The sequence below is a fragment of the Phascolarctos cinereus genome, unplaced genomic scaffold (assembly GCF_003287225.1).
Source record: "Phascolarctos cinereus isolate Bilbo 61053 unplaced genomic scaffold, phaCin_HiC Scaffold_5;HRSCAF=322, whole genome shotgun sequence".
NCBI lineage: Eukaryota > Metazoa > Chordata > Mammalia > Diprotodontia > Phascolarctidae > Phascolarctos > Phascolarctos cinereus.
In genome coordinates, this window is record NW_027555958.1 from 379912138 (window position 1) to 379934588 (window position 22451).

The 22451-nt window shown below is 44.5% G+C and overlaps 1 protein-coding gene across 4 annotated transcripts in view; it reads right to left on the reverse strand.

Annotated features, from left to right (window-relative positions):
* Positions 1-1833: 1833 nt before the first annotated feature.
* Positions 1834-22451, reverse strand: part of ADORA1 (adenosine A1 receptor) — a 54924-nt gene continuing 34306 nt past the window's right edge. For 3 of the 4 annotated variants that reach the window (XM_021003205.2, XM_021003203.2, XM_021003204.2), the window contains one exon: positions 1834-4096. In XM_021003205.2, coding sequence (XP_020858864.1) covers positions 3460-4096 — 637 coding nt within the window. In that variant the 3' untranslated portion in view covers positions 1834-3459. Of the gene's footprint in view, positions 4097-15631; positions 15784-22451 lie in introns of those variants that run through there. The other variant, XM_078156413.1, reaches the window with a different exon arrangement.

A 22451-nucleotide genomic window follows, 5' to 3' on the forward strand; every position in this document is an offset into this window, starting at 1 on the left:
GTGTGGCCTTGGGCAAGTCATTTTACCTCTGTTTGCTTCAGTCTTCTCATCTGTAAAATGGGGATAATAATAGCACCTACCTCTCAAGGTTATTGGGAGGGTCAAATGAGAATAATATTGATGAAATGCATTGTAAACCTTAAAAATCTATATAAATGCTATCTAATATGATTTTGAGGGTGGGGGGATGGTTTCTAGTACTTCAGAGATAGTATAGTAAAATGGAAAGAATATGATGCTGGAAAGAATCTGAGCTCCAGTCTCAACTCTACCACTAATTTTTAATGTTATTTTGCACTGGAAGGGGGGACCTTAGGGAACATTCTAATCCATTCCCCTCCCTCCTCCCAATTTTTAGTGGAGAGGACTTTTTCTTGTTGAGTTGTTTTCTAGTTGTATCCTACTCTTCTTGACCCCATTTGGAGTTTTCTTGGCAAAGATGCTGGAGTGGTTTGCCATTTCCTTCTCTAGCTCATTGTATAGTTGATGAGGCAAACAGGGTTAAGTGACTTGCCCAGGGTCACACAGCTAGTACATGTTTGAGGCCGGATTTGAACTCATGAAGGTGAGTCTTATGAACTGTACCTAACTAGACTTTTGTGAGCTAGACTTAGATTCACAAAAACTTGCCCAAGGCCATGTAGAAAAAAGTCATAGAGTCAAGATTTGAATCTAGGTCCTCACTCAATTGTTCTTTGCCACTCTGATAACCTACCTCTTAACTCACATTTGACAAGTCATCAATTTTTCTGGAGCTCTGTTTCATGCTCTTTAAAATGGGAGCGGTCATCCTTGTCCTGCCTTGTCCTGTGTGGGATTCAATTGAGAAAGTGATGTTGCCTAGGTTTGAGGAATTACTCAGAGGCCTGAGGGATGGGAGGCAGAGGTGGTAAAGAGTTTGGGGTTGGGAGCAGGAGTTTGGGAGAGGAAAACCTGAGTTGAGAAGGGAGTGGAGATACCATTGGTTTCTTCCCCTTCCTTTGGAGGGGAAGCTCTGCATCTCGTGGGCTGAGGAGGCCTTATCTCTCCTAGATGCTGCTGGAGCTTGCACCAGAGCAAGTCAGGATCTTCAGGCCAGAAGACCCTTCTCTGTGTACACACTGGCTGGTAGCTCAACTCCTTTCTCCTCTAAAAACTGGAGCCATATGAGCTGGTCTCGGTGGACCACCAGGGAGAGTGAGCTGGCTCTCCGCAGCTTCAAAGACCAGCTTCCAGGGACTCCAAAGAGAGGGTCCTTGAATAAAGAACTGTTATGATATCACTTAAGAGGGATTATTTTGAAAGGGTGTCAGTGTCAGTGAAAAGGGTTGATCTACTCTAGGCTGTGGTTCTGAGGGGTCTGTTTAGATGTATCACCAGAAGACCTTAGCACCACACACACACACTCTCACTCACTCACTCACTCTCAATCTCTCTCTCTCTCTCTCTCTCTCTCTCTCTCTCTCTCTCTCTCTCTCTCTCTCTCTCTCTCTCTCTCTCTCTCTCTCTCTCTCTCTCGATTTGTAGATTGGTTACTGTGGAGTTTCAAGGTGTGTCACTATAAATGTGTGCCTTGGAGAATGCTCCAGGTGTATCACACCATGGTTGGGGTGGGGGGAAGAAGTGATTCTGAGTATGTCACTGGGAAGAGAGTTCTCTTGAGTATGTCACTATAAGTTTGGCAGTCCCATTTAGTGGACACCTCCTATTAGCTCCAAATTCACAAGGAGGCACCCACTCCTACCCTCATACCCCCCAAAGCACCCACCACCACCACCATCCGATGGGTTGCACCAACTTCTCTCAATCTGTGTTTCCTTGTTCCCACCACCACAGGTCAATTATTATTGTATCTTGTTGGTTTCATAGTCCTTTATTGGTCAGTCTTTCCCTACTCTGCTCCAGTGGGGTGACATTCTTCATTACCCCCGTTCCACACTGAGGAAGGCTGAGGCAGATTGATGGGGATCTGCTCTAGAGCCTGACGTCCCCTCTATCACTATAGAGCCCCACCCTGGCACTATCTCATCCCAGGATGCCTTTGGGGGCCTAGAACAAAACCAAGGTAGATCAATTAGGCTCACCAATAAGCTCCCTATTCCCCTCTTTTTTGGAAGGCCTTTTTCCCCCACTTAAATGGTGCTAAACACTTCTCACCCTGCTTTTGACAGTGCTCAGGGCAGCTGCCCAAGTGGGTCAGCACTGGGCACATCTGCAGCAGGTGCTGTGTTTCCTACATCCCCCTCCACCTCGCGCTGGCAGACAGGCTCCACTTATTGATATGACTCTTCCTCCCTCCTCTAACTCCCAAGATGATGATACAAGTGAAGCCCTGGCACCTGTGCCCTGCTCGCCCCTCCTACAGGCTTCAGATTTCCAGTCCTTCTGAAAGAAACGATTTCTTCCCTAGGTTGGGATGACAGAGTCCCAGCTGGTCTCCCCAGATAAACATAAGAGCTCAGGAGCAGGAGAGGTCTCTCTCATCCCCAATGTGTCTGTGTGTCCTAGCTCTTCTCTAGGGTCTCTGGTCTCTTAGAGATGCTTGGGGCTAGATTGGGGAACCAATGCTACCTCCTGGTGGAGTGTTCCGGCACTGTACCCAGGGCATCATCTCTGCCCTGTGCCCCATGGTCCACAAGACACTGCTTCTCCTGGAAGCCACCAGAGTCCTAGCTCTTGGCAGTATCCTGGGAGTTAGCAAGGAATAGGATGGGGGGAACTGTCCCCACAGTTTTAGGTCCCAGTTCCTACATCATCCCCAGCTGTAGGATTATACCTGCTGGGGCCATTAGTACAGGTACCTGGCACTGTCCTGGGAACAATATCCTCAGACTAGGATGCTGGGGTATTGGGTCTCAGTTGCCTCTCCCTAACTACCTTTTTCTTCCAGGGCCAGGAAAACAGGAAGGGGAGGTCTCCCTCCTTGTCAAGTACCCCACCCCCTCAGAAGCTGGCTTCTGAATCAGCTTCTGTCCCCTCCCCCTCCAAGCCACACCATGAGAGTCTGAGGGGCTCTAGGAACTATCTCCCCAGCCCAGATCTTCCTGTGTTTCACCCCTCCAGGCTCCCACATTTGCCTCAGAGCATTAAACATTGGGGAACTGATACTGACTGGAAGAATGAGTCCCATCCTGCCTCCTTCCTTCTCCATAATAAGCCCAATCCCATTCATTTCCACAGGCAGCCCCCTCTCTTCCTCCCTAGGAACATGTAAAAGGAAGGACATTAACCTCCGCAGCCACCCAGATCATATGGCCAACCTTGGGGTTGGCATATGGGGGTGGCAGGAAGATGGTCTAAACCTCTGGATTTCACTTCAGGGCCCCCCCTATGCTCATGCCCCATGGCACTGCCAAGGTAATTATAGGCAGACAAGGATTGGAATCTGCAGAGGGGAGTGGAGGAGAAAGACATTATGGTACCCCAGTGGAGAGGGGTGTGGACGGGGATAGGAAAGTTGGGTACAGGAAGGCTCAGGATCTAGTTATCCAGCTTCTCCTCGGGGGGATCTTCATCATCAGATGGGGGCATTGCCCGGCATCGGAAATGCTGGTTCCAGATCTGCAGGAAGGTGGTCCGAAATTTCTGAATACGGAAGGCATAGACAATGGGGTTCATGGCCGAGTTACCATGAGTGAGGAAGATGGCGACGTAGGTGAGGATGCTGGGTTTTTGGCAGTCTGGGCAGAAGAGAGTGATGCAGTTAAGTATGTGTAGGGGCAGCCAGCTGAGGGCAAAGAGGAAGAGGATGAGGGCCAGGGACTTGGCAATCTTCAGCTCCTTCCCATAGTACTTCTGAGGGTCCCCTGAAGAGCCCGACACCTTCTTGTTCAGCTGCTTACGGATCAAATAGAAGACTTCCAGGTAGATGAGGACCATGAGAAGCAGCGAAGGGAGAACCCATACAAAGAAGTTGAAGTAGACCATGTATTCCATGCTGATGACCTTCTCAAATTCACACTTAATCACCAAATCACCCAGGCTTCCATTGGCCTCCTGTTTCAGTTTGTCCAGGTTATTCCAGCCAAACATGGGCGTCAGGCCTACGAGGAAGGAGAGCAGCCAGCAGCCTGCAATGGCCACTGATGCCCTCCTTGGCGTCACCACCATCTTGTACCTGAGGGCGAGGAAGACAGAATTGTGAAGGTCCCTTCTCTGGGGCAAAGCCCAGGCCCCACCCCCACCCAGGAGTTCCTCCTCCCTCCCATTCCCACCCCCCACCCTGAAGTGTACTGATGTGCACCTTCTCAGTAGACCTCAGCCTGTCCACACCAAGGGGAAGAAAGAATTTCTAATCTTCTAGTTGGGATGGATCTTAGAAGTTATCTAGTCTACCCTTGAACCCCCAAATAGCCCGGCTCCTTTGTGTATCTAGAGTTGATAAGAAACTGAGAAACTGGGTTGAGATTTAAAAAAAACAAAAAGCTAGGGTTTGAATGATCCATGTCCGTACTGACTGAACCAGCCAGATGATTAACATACAATTTTTAAAAATCTCTTTGATGGTATGGACAGATTTTATCAGAAAATGGCCAGAGAAACTCCCTGCTCATGCCCCATTCCTCCTAGGTGTTCCTTTCTCCATGCAAGGACTGTAGCTCTGGAGAACAAATTACGGAGCATCCCTCTCCAGGAAGGATCTCAAAGCCCTTAAGGACCAGTCCAGCACTCCTCTAGGTTAACAAGGAGCTGTTAAACATTGTGCTTTCACCCATTCCTCCCACCCCTGGCAAATTGTCAGTAGATAGAAAGGCAGTTAACCCAGCCTCAGCTTGAGTAGCTAACCCAAATCCAAAGCTCTTCCCTGGGTGGCCCCCACACTAGCCTTGGTGCCCTCAGGAGACCCTCCCCACCAAAGAAAGTAAACCTTCCTCAAAACGATGCTACTGGTGACATTTAACTTCAATGTTCCCTGACTTTCCTCATGTAGACCTTCCTCTTAGAAGACCTAGGTTTGAATTCAGACTGCCATTTATAATGTGTGACTTTGGGATTCTACAAAGACCTACTCTAATACCTCATTATGGCATAGAGGTGACCCTGGATTTTCAAAGGCCATGCCAGTGGGTCATACACTTTGAAAGTTCCTACTCTACTGGAAAGGCTTTGAAAAAGACTCTGTGTGCTTTCTGGGGACCAGCCTAGCCAAGCAAGTTGGGGCTCACCACCAATAGGCTTTCTACTTGGTGATGAATCCTTTGGGCCTAGAAACTCATGAAACAAAGAAAAATTTAAGATGGTTCTCAGTCCTGGTCAGGCCTCTTCTGCTTATGCAGGAGCCAAAAGGAGGCCAAAGGGAGCACAGTTTTTAGACCATCTCTAAACATGAACTTAACCACTGGTACCCTAAACATGAGAACCTTGACTGGTGATGATGGTCATACAACTAAAGGAACTGAATGGTAATAGTCCTCATATTCTTAATATAAATGAAATCAGAAGACAAAAGGAAGTTGCTACTAGATAGGAAGATGGCTCGTAGGCTCGCCTTGGAGTGGCAAATACAAGAGTTGGCAGAACTGATTTCTATCATACACTTAGAGGCAATAAGGAGAATCATTTCTCAGCACTTTGGTCATCTCTTCTTGCAGCATCTATAACAAATATTTGCAAAAATAGCACTATGAAGACCAGCATCTGTTGTAGAAAGGAGGCAGAAAAAAGGTAAGACCTGGAGAAAATGCTCTAAATTAAATCAATATACATTTTGCTACTCAGTGACATCAGTGCAAAGGGGGCCAAAGGCAAAGACCACCAAAAAAATGTGGCTCAGGAATAAGAAACAAGAGAGGCTGGTGGCTTGTAGACTACACAGACGCTTCATACTTACTTATCATGAATACATTCTTGAAGAAAAGATTCCCAATTTGTTGGATGGGGCAAACACCAAACAAAATCACAAAACAATAAACTGATTATGTTTTACCTGATTTATTACTGGTGTGGGAATCATTCCTCAATCAGCTAACTATGTACAGTCAGAATACAGACTGAGCAAAGATCAAAATAACTCTAAAAGGATAAAAATTAGAAAAAATATATGGCAGACAATTAAAACAACTCCAATGTAACCAATTTAAATGAGCTCTGAATGACAAAAAAAAATGATTGGCGGAGGGATTGTCATCAATACAGATTATAACCATTTCCTAACAAAGTTTAACCACGGTAAATCAATTGCCATAACTAAGGGACTAAACAAGCTAGCAAACACTTGAGATTGCTGGGCCAAGCACAGAGATACAGCAGCCAGGGAAAGTGGTTTCGAATATAAGTATTTTCCAAGAGCCTTAGAAAAGAATGGTGAGAAGGCAGTGGAGGGGGAAACAAGTTTACTAAAAAGCTTGCTGAGAGACACAACTAGGCAAAGTCTCAAGGGTGTTTAAAAATGAAACTAAAAAGGGGACAATAGATGAAAAATGAAAAAACCTGGACAGATTTTTATAAACAACTCTTTTCACCAACAGGGATGGTGAAACTACCATATTTGGATTCTTAACATCCCAGGCCCAGATGTGCTATATGAGAAAGTACAAAGGTACTTACAAAAACAAAAATATGAAGAGTAGCTACATTAGACATAATCTCCTTATGACAGAAAGGGCAATTAGGTGGCACAGTGGATACAGCACTGGGCCTAGAGTCAAGAAGAATCATCTTCATGAGTTCAAATCTGGCCTCAAACACTTATTAGCTGTGTAACTCTGGGCAAGTCACTTAGCTCTATTTGCCTCAATTTCCTCATCTGTAAAATGAGATAGAGAAGGAAATGGCAAACCACTCCAATATTTTTGCCAAGAAAACCCCAAATGGGGTCACAGAGAGTCAGACATAATGAAATGACTGAACAACAATAAAACCTAGAAGAGGTCTATGCTGTAGGTAATGCAGTCTTTTTTTTGGGGGGGCAAGGATTTAATTCTCAAGGCAACTACAAGGGAAGAGGATGCCAAAGGTATAGAAAAAAGTCTCAGATTTTGTTATCAAAAGAAGGCAACGGACAGAATGTCAACCAACTGACATGTCTATCTCTACAAAATTGTTATGAGCACAGTCTACGTGTAGACTGACAGCATCCTTAATGATGGAATCAGGGGGCAGCTAGGTGGTACAGTGGATAGAGCACCGGCCCTGAAGTCAGGAGTACCTGAGTTCAAATCCGGCCTCAGACAAAACACTTGACACTTACTAGCTGTGTGACCCTAGGCAAGTCACTTAACCCCAATTGCCTAAAAAACAAAAACAAACCAAAAAAAATGATGGAATCAGAAGAGAACAGGCCTTCATTAACAAAGACCACATCTTTACCGACATACAATTGACTGAAAACTATAGCAACACAAAATCCCATTGTGCTCACTCTTGGTTGATTATAAAAAAGCATTAATTATGTAGATTAAAATGCTTCATTAAAGGCTTTCCTCCTCCAAAGCTATTTCCTATGTATATGTCAGCATCTCACAAGATTCTCTAAAAGATGTAACAACAGAGATAGCATTGACATCCCTCTGATTACTACCAAGCAAGGCATGAAACAGCAAGACCCATGCTCACCAAAGATATTTTTCCATCATCATGGAGGATGTCCATTGAGTTCATATGGAAGGTGGATTCCCTATAGATGGTGAAGAACTCCAAATGCTCCTGTTTGCTGATGTAATTGTGCAAATTGCATCAAGCCCCCAAATATTGTAAAATCTCCTAAATGGGATCCATAATTATATAAGAGTTCAGTTCAATCATCCACACAGAAAAAACCAACTGGATCAAGAATGACTGTGATATGCAGCTGGATGGACAACTCATAGCGCTAGTCCAAAGAGGTTGGGCATGGTAGCGTATGCTTTTAATTCCAAAGACAAGGGAGACTGAGGTGGGTGTATCTCTTGAGCTCAGGAGTTCCGAGTTGCAGAGGGCTATGTAGGTCAGGTGTCCATATTAAGTTTAGCATCAATATGGTGCTTCCCTGGGAGACAGAAAGGAGTGGCAGAGGATGGAACCAGCAGATTACCTAAGGAGATTGGAAATGGAGCAGGTCAAAGCTCCTATAAATACTGAAATTGGACCATGAGTAGCACCTGTACTTTTAGCCTGGGCTAGCCTGGAAACCCAGTCTTAAATGTTTTTTAATTAAGAAAAAAGGCAATTGGAGTTGAGGATCTTCTAAATGGCAAATGAATAGGCATGTGGTGGTCATAAACACACTATATACAACATGTTACAAAGGTGGAATCATGATGGAAAAGGAGCATAAAGGATGTCAACAATGAAAGAGATGTTATGACTGGGGAAAAAAGATGGAAAGAAAACCTTTGGCAGATTGCAGGAGAAAATAGACAAGAATCCCAGAGGCACGGATGGGTTGTGACCTAAGACACTGAAGGGAGCACCCATCTGTTAATTTATTAGACATCATCAATTTGTTGAAATATCAAAGAAGTGGCCTCTGGCAAGGCACAGTTCCTCTGAAGGCCTCTTGTTTTCTCCTCTATAAAACAAGGGGTGGGAGCAGATGAACCTACTGAAAAAATGAATTGCTAATAATGAAATTTCAGGTCCCAAGGCACACACCTTGGTGGGGGAGGTGCTTTATGCAGAGACAGCCTCCTTTCACCTTGGGCACCAGCCCCTCCTCCACCTATAGGGCAGGGGTCAGTGCCAAATGCCAGGGCATTCCTCCCCCCCACTCCCTTCCTCTTCCGGAGAGACTGCTGAGGCAGGCTGTCTTTGCACTCTGCCTGATTGTATTTTTCCAATGCAGCACCAGAGATGGATGGTGAGATCTCCCTGGACTAGAGCCACGGAGTCCTGGGGGTGGGGGAAATGGGGAGTCCAACCGAGCAAGCTCATTTCTTTCTGCCCTCTCTGCACAGGGACCTGCGGGCTTCTTTCTTGCTTTAAGAATTATAAGCAAGACTAAGTTGTTCCCACGCCCAAAGAGAGGCAGTGTGGTATAGTGGGAAGAGATGTGGATTGGGTGTTAGAAGACCTAGGTTTGAATTCCTGCTCTGCTACCAGCTTTGAATAAGTCACCTGACCTCTCTGAGTCTTATTTCTAGGTGGTGCAGTAGATGGAGTGATGGGCCTGGAGTCAGGATGACTCATCTTCCTGAGTTCAAATCCAGCCCTAGACATTTACTAGCTGTGTGATCCTGGGCAAATCACTTCACCCTGTTTGCCTCAGTTTTTTCATCTTTAAAATGAGATGGAGAAGGAAATGGCAAACCACTCCAATATCTCTGACAAGAAAACTCCAAATGGGGTCACGGAAGAGGAGTCAGAAATAACTGAAAAATGACTAAATAACAACAAAAGGAGAGAGCTGAGCAAGATGATCCCTATGGTTCTTTCCAGCACTGAATCCTATGATCCTACAAGCTTCTGTCTCTCTCAAACTCCATCCTTTCCCTCCAGCAAAAGATTTCTCCTCTTTGAAGTCTTCGTTTCTTGTCAGGGCAGGAATAGGAGAAGCACCAGGTGGCTTCATTTATATAATCACAGAACACAGAATGTTGAAGACAGAAGGAAACTTAAGAAATCATTTCATCCAACTCTCCCATTTTACGGATGGGGGAAACCGAGGAATAATCTATAAATTCCCCATAGCTTTTTTTTGTTATAATAGACTCTTTGTCAACCCAGGATAGGAAAAAACCTTCTTAAGATCACGCACACCATCCTCCTTCTTTCAGGTAGAACTATACCTTGCTGTTTCTTACTTCCACGTAAGTATACGTAGCAAAAGAAATTAAGTCACACAGGGCATTAGTGATGCAGTCTTTGTTTTAGCACCTACAAGCCCCAACCTAGACCTCTTCTGCCTGTGGTTCCCAATGACTGCCAAACACTTTAAAACCACTCATCAGATGTAAGTAAATGATGAAACCGAGGCTGAAAAACTTGTCTTAGTACTTTTTTCTGAGCATCTCAAAGCCCCTTCCAAACATTCTCTCCTGTAAGTGGGTGAAAGGAGTGGAAAAACCAGACCTCTGCAGAGCTGGAGATTCTGGGGTTTCTAGAACCCCAGACCTGAGAACTGTTGGCATACTCTCAAAGGAGAGTGTCTAGAAGTCACCCCTTGGCCAGCTCCAGGGCAGCTGAGGGCAGAGGAGCAATCTCTGGGGCATGTGAACGCTACCCTCCCTCTATTCACCTTCCTCCTACCCAGTTCTTCTGCCTGGGGCCTGTTAGGGGAAGGCTCTCTCTCCCCAGGGACTACTCCTGAAGCAAGGGTAAGCTGACCCAGGTGATTAGAATATCGTCTCCGATCTGTTTTTCTTGCTATTTTTTTCCCTGTGTGGGAAAAGGCCCAAAGGACACAGGACCCCTGGCTGGGGTGGGACAGGTTCTCATGGGAAGGACAGCCCTCAGTGGGAAGGAGGTGAGGACACACCTCTCTCTACTCGTGGGAAACGGAGCAGGCCTGGAAGTCATTCTGAACAGGGAAGGGAGGTCATTCTGGACACAGAGCCCCACAAATGCCTCTTCTTTCCACACCCCAACAGCCCCTCCTCCTCCTCCTCTGAGTCTTGACCATGAGGCCATATCCCCATGAACACAAGGAGAAAAGCACAACAGGAACTCCCCAACTGATGTTTGTTATGTCACCACTAGGCAGTCAGTCCTTTGAACTAAGGTGGGTTCATTACCATTAACAAAGTCACTAAAGTGACAAAGTAGAGTGAATGAATTTATCGGATGCTTTATTTGGAGTCCTGGGTGTCTGAAGGATGATTGGGAAGTATCTGAATGGAGGGGGGGGAATGGGGGGGCACCAAAGACAAACTTTACCTACTTCCTAATTTGGCCTAGGGAGGGACACACATGTGCAAGAAGACATTTACTTCCTAATAAAACACAGGAGTGACTGCTAGGGGAGGAGTCTTTATCAAAACAGGGAATGGCAAGAAAAATACTTGGTGTTCTCTCTAGTCAATCTAGGAAGGCTTCCAGCAGAGGTAGACTCTGCTGAGCTGTATGAATGAAAAGAGAGGAAGCCTATTAAGCTGGATAGATGAGGCATTCCAGACATACAATATAACATATAGAAGGCTCAGAGACAGAGAGGATGGAGAAAAATAAAGCAGGGGAGGAGTGTTGAGTAGAGAGGCTGCTAAAATCCCACCTCTTCCAGGAAGTCTTCCTGGAATCCAACTCCTATTCAATCTGAGCCTGTGACTCTCTGTGGCTCTCCCTTCTCACTCAAAGCAGGACCCCACCTGGGCTTGTACACAATGCTAATGTTAATCTGTCCCCTGAGCATTTGCTTGTCTGTGTGCTCAAACCTGTCTTGCTAGCAATATGATATAGCAGACTTAATCAGAAGACCGGGACAGCTAAGTGGCTCACTGGATAGAGCACTGTCCTTCTGGCTGCTCTTTTTGAAGGACACTCCATAACCTGACTCCCTTTGGCATTTTCACTGACTGTCCCCTAAGAATCTCCCTCCTCATCTCTACCTCCTAGCTTCCCTGGAATCCTTCAAGTCTTCACCAAAGTTCTGCCTTCTGCAAGAAGCCATTTTCCTAGGGCAGCTAGGTGGTGCAGTGGATAGAGCACCAGCCCTGAAGTCAGGAGGACATGAGTTCAAATGCGACCTCAGATCCAACACTCCACACTTACTAGCTGTGTGACCCTGGGCAAGTTACTTAACCCCAATTGCCTAAAAAAAAAAAAAAGTCAGAAGACCAGAGCTTAAATCCTAACTCTGTCATTCACTAGTAATGTGTACTAGGGTTCATAAGCAGCTTGGTGATGAAGTGGGTAGAGCTCTGGGCCTGGGTCCAGGAGTATCTGAGTTCAAATATAATCTCAGAGAGTTGCTTGCTGTGTGACCCTGGGTAAGTCACTTAACCTCTGTTTGCCTCAGTTTCCTCAACTGTAAAATGGGGATAATAACAGTGGCTACCTCAAAAGGTTGTTTGTGAGGATCAAATGAGATATTTGTAAAACACATAGCACAGTCCACTGCAAGGTCCACTGCAACTCTGACATTGCTGTCTATGATCTCAGAAAGCAGAGCCACAATCATAAAGAGAACCATGTCTGGTTCTGCCACGGATATGACCTTGGGCAAGTCTCTTCCTCTCTCTGGGCTTCAGTTTCCTTACCCGAAAAAACAAATAGACCTGGATTTGATCTCAGAAGTCTTTTCCAGCTCTATACAGTAGCCAGCGCGAGACCAAGAATAAACTGGTTCTGAAATAAAACTAAGAATAACTCATCTCCATTGGGAAGTCTTTCCTGACTCACCTCACGTATGTTAATGATAGGTTACAAAATTCAGTATCACGTCACAGTCTACAAGAGGGCCAAGAACCTGGAGGGGAGGTGGGAAAGAATAAAACTTTTGTCATCGCCATTTCACAGGTGAGGATACTGTTGTTCTAAGAACTGATTTGCTCTCGGCCACACACCCAGGACATGGTGGAGCCAGGGTATCCACACTGTATGTCACCTGTTTCTCAATAGTGCCTCCTCATCCTTCCCCAGTAAGGAACATGCTGGCAGTTCCTCAGGGCAGAGATCCAGTCCTCTGTTCCTCAACAGAATGTAAGCAACTCGATAGACCTTTCTCATTTTTGTCTGTATATCCCTAGCACAGGGCCTGGAACATAGTAGGTGATTAATAAATGCTTATCTGCAGCCTGATTGATTTTTACCACCCACAGGAATTGGCATAGGATTACAGAGCTAAGCACTGAGTTGCTGAAGTCAGCAATTCCTCCAAGGCCAAGCAGGAAGTCAGTGCCAGAGCTTGGACTAGAGAATTCAGGTCTCCAGACTCCCAGCTCAGAGCTTTCTCTGCAGGCCCACCACTGAATCAATTCGCAAGCATCCACGCTTGTCATGTAACCTTGCCCTCTGAGAGCTAAGGAAGGAGAGAGCCCTTATAGCTGAGGCCAAGAAAGTCTTCACAGAGAAGACAGCATGGGAGCTGCGTCTTGAAGGAGAAGAAGGATGTCAATAGGCATGAATTAAGTTCTCTCCACTACACTGGGCTCAATTGATTATGAGATTACAATTAGAATCACTGTAATGTGTCTCACAAGGGGCAGTGTTATATGATGAATACAGAGCAGGCCTCAGAGGCAGAAAGATCTGAATTCAAGTCCAGACTCTGGCAAGTACTAGCTGTATAACCCTGGATAAGTCAATCTCCCCATGCTCCATTTTCTGAGAGACGATCAATTTCAAAGCAGGTGCCAATCTGCATGACGGAGGGAGTTCCATATCCCAGTAAAATCACAGGTCAGGTTCAAGTAAGTATCTCACCACAGGAAGCTGTTCTTGCTGTCATAACTGAATCCTTCCTGTTTCAATTGAAGATTATCCCCTTATCCCTTGCCTTGCCCACCATCTGAGTCCAAGAGAACAGCTGCTTACCATGCCAGCCCTTTAGAGATTGGAAGGCTGATGTTGGGTCCCTCCTCCCTTCCCCCCTCCATTTACCATTCTTCATTCCTTGAGCCTCTGTCAAAGACCACTAATCATTCAGAGCTCTTATCTCTGGGACTTTGCCAATCCTTTGGGCTTTTTTTGGAGTTAGGCACCAAACCGAACCGAGGCTTAAACAAAAGAGCCAGCCAGGCTGAGTGTGGAAAAAGACCAGTCAGCTATTTCTGGCTGGGCCTCCTGGGGCTGGCTGTATCTTGGTGGGGCTACAGAGACTCCTAAGCTCTAGGCTGAGCTTCAGAAACTTGATTTCAGCAGCAATCAGGCTCGGGGTGGGGTGTGGGTTGAGGCAGGGGAGGAATCACACTAGCCAAGCTTACGAGAGACTAAGATAACAGATGCCAATGCACTCATGGTCAAGGAGATGCAGTGTGGTGGAGGGGAAAGAGTATGGGACTTTAGCCAGGAGAACTGGGCTGGAATCTCTGCTCCACCATTTGTTGGCTTAAGCAAGTCCCATCCCTTCTATGAAATTCAGTTTCTTCATCTGTAAAATAACCTAGTTGGTCTCAGTAATCTCTAAGTTTCCTTCCAGCTCTGACAACCTGTGGGTCTGTAACATACACCAGTAGTCAATACTTGGCACTCTATTCTCATGGGCAGGGCTCCTCCAAAGCACTAGATATGGCACAAAGTGGTTGGGTGAGCATAAAATTAGAGTAACGAGAGTTAGATTCTCTTAAAGTGTGTTTCTATCGATCTATGATAGCAATATCAGTGATTATACAGGAAGTCCCAAAAGTCTTAGCGCAGTTTTAAGCTTTGAGGGATTAATACTGCACTAAGACTTTTGGGACACTCTTTAAGCTGGATAGAACACAGAAGCAATAGAAAAATGAATCAAGGAGCGTATAAGTGCTTATTATGTGCCAGGCACTGTGCTAAGTTTTGGGGATGCAGAAGAAAAGTAAAATAAGGTCCCTGCCCTAAATGAACTCCCATTCTGATGGGGGAAACAACATGCCAACAACCACGTATATACAAGATAAATAGACACACACATATTTCTTTATACACATATGCATATATTTGTGTAGATAGATAGATAGATACACACATGTGCATATATATGTACATACATATGGGCATACATATATGTGTGTGTATATATATAATACACATATATGTATATGTACACACAAGCATTTATTAAGTACCTCCTATGCCGGGTACTATGCTAAGCATTGGGAATAGAAATAAGAGTAAAATATAAACACATGCATATATACATATTATGTATTATAATGTATGATATAGTTATATATATACATACATACAGACAGATAGATAGATAGATAGATAGATAGATAGATAGATAGATAGATATGAAATCATAAATAGGAGGTAATCTCAGAGCAAAGACACTAGTAGTCAGGGGGTGATGGGTAGTGGGAGGAGAGACCAGGAAAGGCCTCTTGAGAAAATGAGATTTGAGCTGAGTCCAAGACAAGCAGGAGGCAGAGGTGAGGAAGGAAAGCATTTCAGACATGGGACACAGCCAGTGAAAAGGTATGAAGTGAAAGAGGTCAAGCATCATATTCAAGGAACAGCAGGAAGACCAGTATTGCTGGATCATAGCGTGAATGGACAGGAGTTCAGGGTAAGACTGGACAAGCCAAAAAAAAGGATTTTATATGTCATCCTGGAGGGGAGCGGGAGCCTCTAGTGGGCAGTGCTGAAGGCACATCAACAGATTTAGGCACACCAATCCTCCTTTTCTCTGGGTTCCATAAGAATAATCAACCTTCTGTTTGGCCATCTCAAAATAACCTAGAGACAGTGTGGCCCAGTGGAAAGAGTGCTGGACTTAAGAGTCTAAAAGACCTGAGTTCGAATACTGACTCTACTCCAATAATTTACCCCTCTTGGCCTCACTTTCTTCATTTGTAGTTAACAAATCAACAAGAATTTATTAAGCACCTACTATATACAGCAAGCACTATGTGAAGCACTGGGAATAAGGCAAAAGACAGTCCCTGATCTCAAGGAGTTCACAGTCTGATTTGTAAAATGGTGGCAGGGGGAGGGGGGTAGATGACCTCTGTGGTTCCTTCCAGCTCTAAAATCTATGATCCTTTGATGCAGGCAGTATCAGAGCTAGAGAGGACCCCAAAAAAAGACCCATCCTTTTAAAGGGGGGAGGAGAGAACATAGACCGAAAAATGAGAAATAACTAGGCCAAAATCATGTAACTCACTTGTCGGTGGCAGGCTTGAGGACCATTACCCAGCCCTGGCTCCTGGCTGATTGGCCTTTTCTCTACGCCCCATGGATTCTTTCACTTCAATAAACAGGTCTTCCTCAAATGTTAACAAGTTCATTTTTCATCGGTTGCATTGTAGGTTGGCTGTTTTCTGGGGGTAGAGAGAGGCGCCTTTAGCCTTCCAATCACATCATAAGATGGTGTGGCTGCTGCTCTCTAGAGACAGCTAATCCTCTCTTACCGTGTGGGTAGCTGCTGGCTCTAAGCCAGAGGGTAGTACTTCCTGACCTGGTGTTTGTCTTGAAAGGCCTGAAATCATGTGGAACAAGGATGAGACAATCCGTTGGGCCCCAGAGGGTAGGACTAAGACCAATGGGTAGAAGTTTCTGAATTTAAGCCTTAGATGAGGGGGAAAATTCCCAGAAATCATAGCTAATGCAAAGTGGACTGGGTGGATGGCCGCTTGTCTGTCTGGTGTGTTACAGCTGGAATACCTCTTTGGATATGCATTGGACTCAATGGCCATTGAGGTTATTCCCAGCTCTAAAATTCAGTAATTCTATGAGATACTGCCATTAAGCACTGAAAACAACAGCAGCAAGGTAAGAGGCTGAAGAATTCGGGCTCCTCAGTTGGGAAAAGAGACTGTTGAGGGCTGATGGAGAGATCTGAACTGAAGAACAATTAGATTATTTCCAGCCTGGTAACGAGCTAGATTGCAGCGAGATGAGGGAGCCCAGCTGTTCTCCACTGAGCAATATCATAGGAAGCACGAGAGACAAGAGTTCAATTGAAGCATGAAGGATAGGGTGTAGGCATCAGGAAGGACTCCCTACAGGAGATACAAGACAGATGACCAAGAAGATAAAGGAGATTTTTTTTTAACTTAGAAAAGAAGAGCCTCTCACTCTCAGAAGTCTAGGTTCATTTAAGAACCTGGTCCCACTTAGAGGCATGGCGATAAACAAAATGACCCAACTCTGCAGAGGCTAAGACAGGATTGTTTGAAACTGTGGTCCAGGCCTTTTCCGACTACATCCCCTTCTCACCCTCCTGACACTCTGCTTTGCTAGGATGAAGGGATGGAAGTTCATTCTTTCTCATAGTTTTGGTGCTTGGGTTATCTTGAAGGAAACACAGGGCAATAGATAGAGCACTGGGACCCCCATTTCTTTCCCTGGCTCTGCCATTTACTTGCTATATGACCTTGAGCAAATCACTCCATCTTTCTACCTCAGTTTCCTCATCTGCCAAAAAAGGAGGGGGTTAGACTCCCAAAATCTAAAGTCCTTTCCACCTTACCATCCAATGCCTCTAAGTTTCTTTCGTGTCATGGACCAATCCCTTGGGCAGTATTGTGAATCCTTTTTAGAATAATATTTTAATGCACAAAATGAAACACACATGATTATAAAATTATATTAAAATATAGTTATCAAAACATTAAAAACAAAGTTCAGGGACTCCAGGGTAAGAAATCTGCTAAATACCTACCCTTTCCCCTCTAGTTTCAGAAGGGTTACTCTATAACCCAGGTCCTCAGTCACTCATAACTGTCATGGATTTATGTGATCATAGATTTAGACCTGAGACTTTCAAAATGACCTAATCCAACCCCTTCTTTTGATAGAGGAGGAAACTGAGGCACAGAAAGAAGTTACTTATCCAAGGCCATACTCAAGTCATGAGTATCAAAGCTGGGATTCAAAACCAGGGCTTTTAGTGCACTTTCTATAAATGTGTGATACTTCTCAATTCGTGGAGACTTGTTTGTAAGCACTAGAAAGGTCCTGAGTCCAACCTCTTCATTTTACAGATGAGGAAACCGAGGCTGATAAGTATTAATTGATTTGTACACAAGTATGGAAGGTTTACATGGCATCATTCAGCAGCACACATCTTTGCCTCATCCCGTGGCACTGGAAAACACACTCCTTAGAACAAATAAGAACTCTAACCTAAACTCAAACTATCAAGGACACAAAGGTTAGAGTGGGGGGTTTCATCTTTCTCTGAATCGACAAATATTCCAAATGTCTCCTTCATTCTCTTGGTCCCTTATCTTACACTTCCACAGGGAGCTGTTCTTGCCTATCTATGCCCCATCCTGCCTGCTACCATGAGCTGCACACATGGTGAGCTTTCTGCGCCTGGCCTCTAGAGCCTCCTGCTCTTAACCGGGCTACCTAGCCCCCAGCTAGCAAGGGAGGGTAGTTAGCAAAGATTGATCACCACCCATGCAGGCGATGGCTGTGATGAAAAGACACCAGGGAAGAAGTGAAGCTCATGAAGTGCCACTTGCAGATGACTAATCTTTTAGTAGTATTCATCTAAGTCTTCTCTGAAAGAGAAGGGGGATTTAACAGGGATTCAGCTAAGCCTAACATACACATGTGTCCTTTAGAGGAAAAAAAGACACTTCTCAATGCTTTAGGAGGGAAAAAAGATCATCCTTTATCTACTTACAGAAAACCTGCAGTAACACTTTCTGGGCCTTTTTTTTTAACTGTAAACTCCAAACTCTCCAGTCTTGCTTTAGTGACCACATGATCCCATCTGCCACCAAGGGAAGTGAGGCTTACATCATTATAAGATTATTAAGCCACTTATTACATAGAAACTCTTCCTTCCTGTGGGCCTAGGGGGAACAGGAAATCAGATACAATTTAACAAGACTGAATGCTCCAGGGTACATATGAGGCTCTAATCGGAACACTGGCTTAGAGAGCTGGGTGCAAAGTAGGGATTCAGCTTCCCCTGCTCTCTTGCTGTGTGAGCTTTATTTAGGGGTCGTGCAGCCACCCTGTGCCTCAGTCTCCACCAACTTGAAGATCAGGGTGTCATCCTGGTGTACCCTCTTCCCTCCCTTTCCCCGTTCACTAGGCTGAGCTAGAAAAATGTAGGAAGGAAGGAGAGCTGATACTTTGTGTCCTTTGGAGGAAAAGCGTTGTATCAACTAAAGGCAATGATTGTGCTCATCTGGCTTTGCAAGGGGTTAGCGGCCACTTGCTGAGGGTCAGTGGTAATAGTTAAAATTTCTGACTTTCGGGGTGTTTTAGTCAGAGCTAGTCCTGAGCTTATATCCTAGCTTTGCAGCCTTGTCTGCAGCCCTGAGAGGAGATAAGAAAGAAGCCCAGTTCTAATCGCCCACATTTTTGAAGGGCACAGCCTCTTCCACCATGGAGCTCACAGTCCAGTTAAATATTTGAGGGACTGGACCCTTAGCTATCTTGTGACCTGCTTGAGGGGCACCTCCCCTCCCCTACAACTTTGTATTTATTTTTAATACCTCCTGTATTATTTATCTGTGAACACTTTGTCTACCACCCCCTCCCCCATCCCCACCACAGGAGAGAATGAACTTGAATGCAGCAAGAACAACTCCCAGTGGAAATGTGAGATAAGGGACCAAGAAAATAAAGGATACATTTTAAATATTTGTTGATTCAGAAAAACAAGAAATTCCCCACTCTAACCTCTGTATTCCCACAGTACACACAGTAGGCACTTAATAAATGCTTGATGATTGACTGAGAGGAGTGATATATTCCCTGCCATCAGTGACCAAAAGTTCCAGTTTCATAAGGGATCCACCATGAGTGACTGCTCATGGGGAGCTCCCAGTATTGACTCTAGACGCACTGTCCATGCCCTCCAAGAGCTCCCTAATCAATGAATCAAACTGGGGACCCAAGTCATAAGGAATGTTCAGAAATGGGGCTAAAGGAATCTGTGGGACCCAGGCCACAGCCCAGCCTCACCCTTGCAGACTGTGAGGATTAGATTTTCTCTTACGTTGAGGGGGGAATTGAATCAGGAGTGTTGGCCCCACCTGCATTGGGTAGCTATTTCTGATTCAGCTGGGCTAGATGGAAAAAACCCAGCCTGTCTGGCCAGGGGATTTGATGACCTGTGGCTAGCCCCACAACTCCAATGTGTCAACTAGGACATAAGTGAAAAGAGGCAAGAAGATTCCTTTTACCAGTGCAACAAAATAATCCCTCTACGGAAAGTCCTGAGGGCCTGAAGAAAGGGACAGTTATTTAAACTGCTTAGTTCTCCATGGGCCTCTGTGGAATTTATTGGGTATTCTCACAAGCCACGTTTATGAGAAAGCCAAAGCAATGGGGAGTCCAGGCTGCCTCCACATGCACAGAGCGACAAAGTCTGTAGAAGTCCCTTGTCTTGTCACCCAGGACCTTAAAGAGAGTCCTTTAATGTTGTTCATTGTGGGGATTGAGGGAGGGAGTTGTCGGTGCATTGAGCATAAACAGAGGGGTCTAGAAACGAGAGGGAAGCTATTGTTTAAAATAATTCAGTAGCACTTGGAACAATGGAAAAAGAGCCAGTGTTGGTTAAGATAGCTGAGTTCAAATCCTGGCTCCACCGCTAATGAGATGTATGATCTTGAGCCAGTCGCTACTTCTTTCTGCCTCAGTTTCCTCTTTGGTAAAATGAAGGGGTGGGAGTTTATTTCTAGGATCATAGAATTTAGAACTGTGGTATTATCTCATCATAGTCATTGAGCTGGAGCTAGAGGAAACCACAGAAGCCATATAGTCCAGTCCTGCCTTCTCTTTTTACATGAGAAAACTGAGATGCAGAGAGGATAATTTACTCCAAGACACACAGGTGGCACATGCCAGAGATGGACTTTGAACCTCCAAGTCCTCTGACAAAATCTAGCACCCCTTTCCACTGGTGATCTTTCCACTGGGCCACAGGAACAATCCCTTCAATTTATAGATTAGGAACCGAGGACCAGAAAACCAAGAGCAACAGTGAAAGTTTCAGAGAGGCCTAATACTTTGTTGATGCATTGATCAGTTTTGCTGATTTTTTTCCCTTTTCTTCCTCTTTTTCTTAAAAACAAAATCTTTATTATATGGGATGGCTGTCTGGGAGGGAAAAAAGAAGGAATACTGAAATAAATTTTTTACTATGTATAAATAAAAGATAACAATAAAAAATATTTTAAATAGGAAAAAACAGTAGGGAATTAATAAACAGGAAAAAGGAGATAATCCGAAACTCCTTTCTCTTTGGCTTGAGGATACAGTTGCATACCCTATGACTTGATCTATTGATATATCATAGGACATACAGCTACCATGGACCCTAGAGGGCACCTAGTCCAAACCCCTCATTTTACAGAGTAGGAAATTGAGGCCCCAAAAGGTTAAGTGATTTGTCTCCATAAAATGAGAGAGTTGAATTAGATAGCCTTTAAGGAACCTTTCAGTTCTATAATCATGATGTATTATTACAAATCCAGTGCTCTTCCAATTAGACCTTGTTGGCGATATCTACCAAGGGCAGGGACCTTCCCATTTCCATTATTTTCCACTAGGTACAGTTCAGTAATGATAATGATGATGATGATGATGATGATGATGATGATGATGATATCTACTATTTATACAGTGCTTAGAACATGCCAGGTACTATGCTATCAGAAATATTACATCATCCTCACAACAACCCTGGGAGATGGGTGCTATTATCATCCCTATTTTACAGATGAGAAAACCAAGACAAACAGGGGTTAAGTGACTTGCCCAAGGTCACACAGCTAGTAAGTATATGAGGCAGGACTGGAATTCAGGTTTTCCTGACTCCAAGTCCAGCATTCTATCCACTGCACCACATAATTGCCTTTAGGAACAAAAATGCAGGTTTCCAATTAGGACATACATATTGACAGAGGAGACAGAGAAGCCCAAGCAATGAATCAATTGACAGTTATTTCTATTTGGTTTTGAAATGGATTCTAAGATTTGAGTTTATTTTTTTCAGCAGGTATATCCCTCCATTTAGGCCAATTCTAAAAGGAGATAGCATAGTGAAGTCAACAGCATTTGAAGCCCCAGGATCTGAATTTGAATCACAGCTCTGTTGCTTACAACTTTTGTCACCTTGGACAAATCAACTTCTCTGGAGCTCAGATCCTCATCTATAAAATTAGGAGTTGGAGTAGATGACCTTTGTGGTCCCTTCCAGTTCTAATTCTATAGATAACCCAGGTTTTTAGTCAAGCTTGGGTCATTTTGCATGAAACTAACAAAAGTAGGAGAGAGAATACTGACATGATCCTGTTCTTGGCTATGTGAGGGGTAGAGTTGGTGCGAGAGCTTTGAGAAAAGAAAGACTTTCTTCATTTCTTCTTTGAGAGAAATATACGTGATTCCAGATTCTATCCAGGATCAACTCCAGGGCTTTTGTGTAACTAGTATTTATTAAGAAGGAGTCAAACTGACAAGCTAAGGGTTCAATATCATGGTAGATAGAAGGGGACTGGGAATACATCATGGATAGAGAGAGCCAGTCTGGATCTGAAAAGATCACTGGATTCAGATTGAAAAGATGTGAGATCAAATCCTAACATGATTTACTACCCCCATTTTAAGAGACAGAGACCAGGGAAGCTACCAGCTTTTTGTTCTAAACAAGTCCCAAGGCCAGCAAGATTTAGGGGGCCAGGTAAATAAAATTCTAGTCCAGTACTCCTCTCTCAGGGACTAGAGAACAGAAAAGTCCTTCTCCTGCTCCCCTTACGGCACAATTAAAGTCTTCCTTGGAAAACAGTAAGTCTAGACCTCAGATCACATCTCTTAATGCCTCCTGTGAACCAAATATAGATAACCCACATATACATACATATTGTATGTGGGTAGTAAACACCTCACATATAAATAAATCTTCATTCCCTGAATTCAGTATCACAGTAGACATAAGGGAACCAGGAATACACTGTGGATAAAGAGAACCAATCTGGATTTTAAAAGATCACTGGATTCAGATTGAGAAGACCTGA